General features: G+C 40.3%; 1 protein-coding gene across 3 annotated transcripts in view; it reads left to right on the top strand.

Annotated features, from left to right (window-relative positions):
• The first annotated feature begins 8,795 nt into the window (after positions 1 to 8,795).
• The window catches only part of LOC115165603 (ankyrin repeat domain-containing protein SOWAHA), a 44,559-nt gene continuing 44,084 nt past the window's right edge, over positions 8,796 to 9,270 (top strand). For all 3 annotated transcript variants that reach the window (XM_029718814.1, XM_029718815.1, XM_029718813.1), the window contains exon 1: positions 8,796 to 9,087. In XM_029718814.1, the coding sequence (XP_029574674.1) occupies positions 8,964 to 9,087 (124 nt within the window). In that variant the 5' untranslated portion in view covers positions 8,796 to 8,963. The remainder of the gene's footprint in view (positions 9,088 to 9,270) is intronic.

Below are 9,270 nucleotides of genomic sequence, written 5' to 3'. Positions count from 1 at the left end.
TGTAAAGACCTGACTAGCCAGTAGATTTCAAACTAAAGGTTAACTTACAAGTGTTCAAACAAACAGAACATAATGTATTACTGTATGTTATCAACTGCTGTGTGTTTTCAAATGTACACAGACAACTATTCATTTTTCAAAGTGGCTGCGTTTAAGACATGGAGTATTCTCTGGGCTTTGTATTTTCTACTGGGCTGCTGCAGCCATTTTTTCAATGAATAGTGGTTGTATGATTTAGCTATGATGATGATGATGATGATGATGATGATCTGGTTTTCCATTCTCAGATGAACCCTTGGTTATTGGGTGGAATGGAGTTGTTTTGAGGAAACATTACTGCACCAATGTAGAACGATGTGAGCATGCACTCACAACCTGCAGCCTACATTAGAACAAACACAAATGCAGCAGGTAGAATGTGGTGATTGTAAAAGAGCAGTCTACACTAAAAAGTATTCCATGTCATGATGAGCTTGGAGCACTTTTTTGAGACATTGCATATTTTGTGTTTATTTAATGTACAGTAACTTAGAAATTGAAAACAATGGTTTGGGGTTGCATATTATTTGTGAATGAGTTGTTTTCTTTGAATGGTTTTCTGTCCACACTAATAGGAGAAGTGATTTGGCGGGAGCATTGACCAACATAGTAGACTAACATGGTCTAACTGACATTCAGCTTGTTCTTATTGATGATTTAATGAGTTGTCGAAAAACCCTCCTTGTCAAATGTTTCCCAAACTAAATAGTTTAACATTTGTTTACTTCTAGTTTTTGTTTATTTGTAATATTTATTAACCTTGCTATGTTTTTTATATATATATATATATATATATATATATATATATATATATATATATATATATATATATATATATATATATATATATAAAAAATTGTTTGTTTGATTTTATGACTTGAACATTTTGTCTGTGTAGTCTTAATATTTCGTTTCTTGTTTTTTATATTTCAGGAATGATGAGTCTGCTATGAACCAAAACCATTTGTTTTCCCTTTCAGGAATGTCTCTAAAGTGTCTTACCAAATAAAAAATTATCATCAACTTTTATTGGTCAAGTACACATATTTTGCAGATGTTGTTGCAGGTGCAGGTAAATGCTTATCTTTCTGGCTCCAACAGTGCAGTAATACAAAACAATACACACAAATCCCAAAAAATACAGGAATTAAGAAATATCAGAATGCGCAACGTCAGACTCCAGAATAAATATATACACCGTGTATTCTGAAAGTATTCAGACCCTTTGACTTTATCCACATTTTGTTACGTTACAGCCTTATTCTAAATAGATTTTTTTGATTCCCTCATCAATCTATACACAGTACCCCATGATGACAAGTAATATAGAAAATATTGCTAATTTATTAAAAATAAAAAAAGTATTCAGACCCTTTACTCAGTCCTTTGTTGAAGCACCTTTGACAGCGATTACAGCCACAAGTCTTCATGGGTATTACGCTACAAGCTTGGCACAACTGTATTTGGGGAGTTTCTCGAGTTCTTCTCTGCAGAACCTCTCAAGCTCTGTCAGGTTGGATGGGAAGTGTTGCTGCACAGCTATTTTCAGGTCTCTCCAGAAATGGCTCTGGCTGGGCAACTCAAGGACATTGAGACTTGTCCCGAAGCCACTCCTGCGATTTCTTGGCTGTGTGCTTAGGGCCGGTGTCCTGTTGAAAGGTGAACCTTCACCTAGTCTAAGGTCCCGAGCTCTCTGGAGCAGGTTTTCATCAAGGATCTCTCTCAACTTTGCTGTGTTCATCTTTCCCTCGATCCTGACTAGTCTCCCATGTCCCTGCCGCTGAAAAACATCCCCACAGCATGATGCTTCCACCACCCTGCTTCACCGTAGGGATGGGGCCAGATTTCCTCCAGATGTGACGCTTGGCATTCAGGTCAGAGTTCAATCTTGGTTTTATCAGACCATAGAATCTTGTTTCTTATGGTCGAAGAGTCCTTTAGGTGCCTTTTGGCGCCTAAAGGTAGTGGCTTCTGTCTGTAGTAGTAGTGGCTTCTGTCTGGCCACTCTACCATAACCCGATAGTCACTCTGACAGGGCTCCAGAATTCCTCTGTGGAGATGGGAGAAACTTCCAGAAGGACAACCATCTTTGCAGCACTCCACCAATCAGGCCTTTATGATAGTGGCCAGATGGAAGCCACTCCTCAGTAAAAGGCACATGACAGCCCGCTTGGAGTTTGCCAAAAGGCACCTAAAGACTCTCAGACCATGAGAAACAAGATTCTCTGGTTTGATTAAAATAAGATCGAACTCTGACCTGAACTCATTGGCCTGAATGCCAAGCATCAGATCTGGAGGAAACATGGTGCCAGCCATACAGTGAAGCATGGTGGTGGCAGCATCATGCTGTGGGGATGTTTCTTCTACAAAGTATTGACTCGGGTGTGAATACATGTATATTAGATATTTCTTTATTTAATTTTCCAAAATGTTCAAAAACCATGTTTTCACTTTGACATTTTGGGGTATCGTGTGAAGATGGGTAGAAGAACATCCATTTTGAATCCAGACTGTAACACAAAAAGTAAAGCGTATGAATGCTTTCTGAAGGTACAATAGGGCAGCAGTCTCTAAGGTGCAGGGTAAAGTACCGGGTGGTAGCCGGCTAGTAACCTTCACTGTTCAGGGCAGGATCCTGGCGCAAGCTGGCTTGTGGTTACTATTTCTCAGTCTGATGACCTGGAGATAGAAAGCTGTCTCTCGGTCCCAGCTTTGATGCACTTTTACTGTCTCCGCCTTCTACCGTGAACAAAAATGCAACATGCAACAATTTAAGATTTTACAGAGTTACAGTTCATATAAGGAAATCAGTCAATTGAAATACATTCATTAGGCCTTAATCTATGTATTTCACATGGCTGTGAATACAGATATGCCTCTGTTGGTCACAGATATTGTACCTTAAAAAAAAGGTAGGGGCGTTGATCAGAAAACCAGTCATTATCTGGTGTGACCACTATTTGCCTCATGCAGCGCGACACCTCTCCTTCACATAGAGTTGATCAGACTGTTGCTTGTGGCCTGTGGAATGTTGTCCCACTCCCCTTCAATGGCTGTGCGAAGTTGCTGGATGTTGGGAAGAACTGGAACACGCTGTCTTACACGTCAATCCAGAGCATCCCAAAAATGCTCAATGGGTGACATGTCTGGTGAGTATGCAGGCCATTGAAGAACTGGGACATTTTAAGCTTCCAGGAATTGTGTACAGATCCTTGTGACAGGGCAGTGCATTATTAGGGGCAGCAGATAGCCTAGTGGTTAGAGCGTTGGACTAGTAACCGAAAGGTTGCAAGATCGAATCCCCGATCTGTCGTTCTGCCCCTGAACAAGGCAGTTAATCCACTGTTCCTAGGCCGTCATTGAAAATAAGAACTTGTTCTTAACTGACTTGCCTAGTTAAATAAAGTTAAAAATTAAAACATTTAAATTATGCTGAAACATGAGGGGATGGCGGGGGATTAATGGCACAACATTGGGCCTCAGGATCTCGTCACGGTATCTCTCTGCATTCAAATTGCCATTGATAAAATGCAATTGTGTTGGTTGTCCGTAGCTCATGCCTGCCCACAGCATAACCCCACCGCCATTATAGGGCACTCTGTTCACACGTTGACATCAACAAACAGCTTGCCCACATGATGTCATACACGCTGTCTGCCATCAGCTCGGTACAGTTGAAATCTGGATTAATCTGTGAAGAGCACACTTCTCCAGCGTGCTAGTGGCCATCGAAGGTGAGCATTTGCCCACTGAAGTTGGTTACGATGCTGAAATGCAGTCCGGTCAAGACCCTGGTGAGGGCAACGAGGACGCAGATGAGCTTCCCTGAAATGGTTTCTGACAGTTGAGCAGAAATTCTTCGGTTGTGCAAAGCCACAGTTCCACAGGTGAAGAAGCCGGATGTGGAGGTCCTGGGCTGGCGTGACATGGTCTGCTGATGTGAGGTCGGTTGGACATACTGCTAAATTCTCTAAAGTAACGTTGGAGGCAACTTATTTTTGCAAAGGAGAAATGCTCTCTAACAGTGATGTAAACACATTTGTGCACACATTTTGAGAGAAATCAGCTTTTTGTTCTTATGGAACATTTCTGTGATCTTTTATTTCAGCTCATGAAACATGAGACCAACACTTTATATTTTGCATTTATATTTTTGTTCAGTATAGATGGTAGCTGGTTGAACAGGCCATCAAACATTTTGTATTGGACTAAATAGTGTACATGGCATGTGTAGTGGAGTTCACAATGGATATCACATTCTACATTTACATTTTTAAAGAGTAGTGACCTGGCTATTGGGTACCCAATTTACAAAATTACATTGATTTCCTCACACTGTAAGCAGTCTATGGACAAGGTATGACAGCAATCCATGGTTTGGTTTAGTTTCCCTGGCACAGTTTCCAAATGCTAACTTTTTAGCATGGGACTGATATTAGCATTTCCGCGCATGTCCAAATCATCCGAAAGTATCTAAAAGTTATTGTGAAGCTCAACAAAGTCACTTAGATGTTTTGAACATAATGCGCTAAAATGCTAATATCGGTCCCATAACTTAAATGGAATTTGTAAGGAAATTTGGGTGAATCTCTTCAACAGCAAAGTTCCGTGGTTTGAGGAGTCACTGACTGGCTTTGAGAAGGAATTTTTGATTTTCTTATTTAACAGTACTGAGTGGTCTGTGTCTGAAATGGAGTCCAATCATAGCCTAGTAACGTTACTGGACTAGCGATTAACATCACATTAGTGTTCTTATAAACTGCCAGCAGATGGCGTTACAAATCTTTGTGGTGTTTCATCATTGTATTTCACCAATATCAGTACCAGGGAGAAGCAAGATATTTATGCTCTTTAGCAATGACTAAAATGGGTGGATCCTTATGTTTACATCTCTACATACATGTTTCAATTGAGTTTATTGTGTATAGCACAATACCTCTTCTGTTGAGGTAGGTGTACCATTTACTACAAACTCTGGATCCTCTAATTAGGCGGCACACAATTGGCCCAGTGTCGTCGGGGTTTGGCCAGGGTAGGCCGTCATTGTAAATAAGAATTTGTTCTTAACTGATTTGCCTAGTTAAATGTTAAATAAAAAATAAGAATTATTATGTGTAAGATGACAATCAGAAAGCTTCCTAATGTATTTTCAGAGTTTGGCTAATGTTGCTGTTTTTTACAATTGGACAGTGTGACGGGTTGAAGACTGTTGGATTTGTGGTTTTAGTCTGGGTGCCTGTCTGTTTCTGCTGTCTTGCCAACCACTTACTGTATGTGGAATTGTCATGCTTGACAATGACAATGGTGTAGGCTAAAGCACAAACAGATCGGGGACAAAGCTAGTGTTGGGTTATTTATAAATCAAGATCATCTTTTATATTCCTTTACAGAGACAGTTCCTGCTGAATCAGTACAGATGTAGGATTTTAATTTGAGCAAGTTTGCTTCAGCAGGAAAATGAACCTGCAGCAACAGTCAATGTGAATTTTTCATAAGGGAAAATCAAGTCTGAAATTTCAAGGTGGAAATTACAAACATCTAATATATTTCAGGAAAGTTCTCCTGCAACAGGATGATCAAATTAAGATCCTACATCTTTATGAACTCATGATGCATGATGAGATCATACCATATATATCTGGCTGACTGACCTCTCCTTCCTTTTCCTCAGTACTACTCCTCAGCATATGAAACATTTCCTTTCAGTGCTGCATCCACATATTCCCATAACAAGACACATTGTTTTCATGCGGAAGCTTTGAATAGTGGGATGTTCATGGTCCACAAGTGTGTGGCAGATCTTCCAGAGGCATAGCAGGAACATGCATGCACGTAAGCGCGCATGCACGTAAGCGCGCACGCACTCAAGCACACACACACATACATATCCACTTACATGGATTGCTGGTCCTGTGCTGTCCTGCCTTGCCCTGGCTGTAGTGTGCGCTGGACAAGGTGTATTTACAGGTGATTATATCAGCTAATCGGTGCATTACAGCATGTTGATTCCACACAAGCCCCTAATCCACGTGGAAAAGGCAGCATGGCCCCTCTGGGATTGTCCCTAGTCTTAATCTGATCCAGAATCCGGTCGGTCGGTGGGCGGTGTCTCCTCCCTTGCTCACATCTGGCCCTGTGGGATTTAATGTTGTAATCCTTGATTTTAAAACAATTTTATTGTGCTTTAGCGCTGATACGCTGGACTTTAATTATTGAAATGCAGCTTTCATTTTGAACCACAAAGTAATTACACAACCTTCGCTATATTAGCTTCTCCTAATATGTAACGTTTGTGGTACATAAAATGTACTCTCACTGGACACTGCAGTGCGGTGTGCACGTCCTCACAATTATAGTCGGAAAGGTGAAAGACATTGCTTAGAAAGTGTTTAAAGAAACAGTTTTTGAACCAGGTTATCAGGTCAGATTATGTGATGTTACTGTCGCAGCAAAATCGGTTTGTCCAGAAATTAGTGTATGTAAAAGAAGTATGACATGAGGCATTGTTATGCTCTCCCACTTTTGCTTTGTTTTTTCAACATTGGGATACTCCCATGAACTCTTGTGGTGGCAGCAATGACGTGCTGTATATGGGATTGTGGATGTATTGTCTATGATGAGATCCATTTGAAATATTTAGTATTATCATCCTGGTTGTTCTGTTTCGTTCCAAGCAGCTGGGGAATGTGAGGGTTAACACTCCTCCCTGTGACAGATGTCAAAAAGCATGCTGTAAAAAATGTCAGATTAACACAAAGGGGCACTTTGTGCAAATCCCGATTATGGAGAGCACTTTCATTTATTAAAGTCTGCCAATCCCTGTGCTCTTTTGGAGCCGGGATTAAAATCAGGTAGACACCATTGTTTGTCTAAACAATCCCCTCTCTAATCTAAGCTCTCCCTCCTTCCCGCTCTCCCTCCACTTGTTTTCTCTATAGCTTGGAGCCTAAATGGGCCCAGGGCTGGCCGGCCGGCTGGCTGGCTGGATGTACTGACAGCAGGGGCTTATGTTATGGGTCGTCCGCTTGCTACTGCCACCACAGATTCCCATTAATCAACATCATCCCCTTTAGAAGAGCTAGGTGATTGGATTTAGGATGTGTTTTTACAGAGGGTTAAAAAAGAGAACAGATAACTAAAGCGTGTTCACAAGGTCTGTGCTGTGAAAAGGCCCACGGACAAGTGGCAACAATATGGACTGGATCACTGTGCTAGTCATAGTGAACATCTGCCCTATATCAGAGCCAGGACACCACCAGTCCATGTCACGCGCTGCCATTTGTTAGACTAATTGACCTTCATATTGTTGGAGACTGAGAGGGCCACAGCTCTCAGAACATCTGGCCCCTCAAGGCCCCAAGGCAGACTCTGGCCCAATAATCAGGTCATGGGTCACCCTGTGTTCGTGGTGGAATCTTTGTTGTTACACATCTCAATCACATCCAGGAGGTTAGACCAAGGAAGTTAGACGAAGAGCAGTTGTTTTCAAAAGTAACTTTTTGGAAATGTTATTATTTACCATGATTTCTATAAAATAGTTGTATTCAAATTGTTTCCCCATGGACATATGTCAACTTCACGCCTGTACAGACAAATCCTACCTGCTTTATATATTAGGATTTGTGTCTTCATTACTGTGATAGATGTACTTTCAAAATCATTTTCGAAATTGCTCCATACTGTATTGTGAGCAAAGTTATTACATGATTGATACATATTATTTACCCCCCACTTTGTGTCTTTTCAGTAATGGCAAAGTGATTATTGAATATGTTCTCAGCTTCTGTCTGGCATTTTTACAACACACAGACATGGCATATGTCTGTGGATCATCATTCTTTATCCTCATAGTAAAAGTTAGGGTGTTTTCAAAAATGGTAACGCATAAGGTCTCGTTTTTTTATATGAACTGCAAGATTACTAGGGCCTACTCCACACTGTAATTGTATCAGCTCATAAGAAGCTTATTGTCATCTCAACATTGTATTTTTTAGGATGATAAAACATATGAAATTGAAATCACAAGCATATTTCTTAATTAAATGGAAACTCATTTAAAGAGTATCTAGCTACAAGTGGAAAACGAGAGAGAGCGAGTGAGATTACCGAGGTAAATCGAACACAATTAATATTCAGAACGCATTGACACAATCTGACATTGTGTTGTAGGATAATACCTTAACTGACACTGGCATCAACTATAATGTGGCTCTGTCTGAGCACCATGGTCCCTCTTGCTGTGGCAAGGTTACACACCAGATAGATGCTTTCACCTATGTGAACCCAACTAGTCCTTCTGCATGAGTTGTATTATTCTAATGGTGACTTCTGTCATGAAATTCTAAGGAAAATGTTTTAATCTAAACCTAATAAACAGTTAAAAAAATTATAAGAATTCTAAGGAAAATGTTTTATTCTAAAACTGAAAGTCATATCAAAGATGAAGCATCTCTCTAAAAGGCAGTAGAATTACAAGCATTGAAGGCAAACATAGGTCCCTTGGTCCTAGACTTTGTGGAAGATGCTGACTCAAAGGCTATAAAATAACTATACTATAGACTAGGCTAATAATGCATTGAGAAAGGATGGGTTGCTCAGTGCTATGCCAAAGACCTTGACATTGTAAGAGAAGCCTAGGAGTTGTTTGAACAAATCTGTATGCCACTGTAATAAAGTTGTAACATGCTGCCAAAAACCCTTGCTGTCTCCCTCTCAGCTTTGTTTCAGTCCTGAAAGAGTTAACCGGAGGAGGCGCAGTGAGTGGTTGGGTTTGGGTGGAGTTCGGTGGAGTAAAGTTGGATGTACTATACAATTTTTTTCTCTCAAATTAGCCAGGATACGCTACAATGTTTTAGCAGCAAGACCATAAGAATTCTAAAAGAAACCTGATTTTATCATAGAACACGACCATAGATATATCGATAATGGGTGATGTAAGTGAAGAATCGTTGTTGGATTATTTCTACTCAGCGGGAGGGAAAGTAAAAAATTCAGATTTAATGAAAACATACAAGCCTTTTATTGGTCACAAGGACATGGAGCTGCGTGGTAAGTAGCGGTACATTGCATCTAAAATGTAGAATTGAGAAAGGATTTAACCTAAACAGCAACAGCTTCATGTGTTCAGTGATGGATGGCTTTTAGCGATGTCACTGACCGTACCATGTCTCGCCTCATGCGACATCTGTCATGTAGCTTTCATGATATGATCATATTTAACGGTTTCCAATT

Source organism: Salmo trutta, chromosome 28 (genome assembly GCF_901001165.1).
Source record: "Salmo trutta chromosome 28, fSalTru1.1, whole genome shotgun sequence".
NCBI classification, from domain to species: domain Eukaryota; kingdom Metazoa; phylum Chordata; class Actinopteri; order Salmoniformes; family Salmonidae; genus Salmo; species Salmo trutta.
The sequence above is the reverse complement of the archived record's forward strand: the minus strand, read 5'-3'. Positions and strand labels throughout refer to the sequence as shown.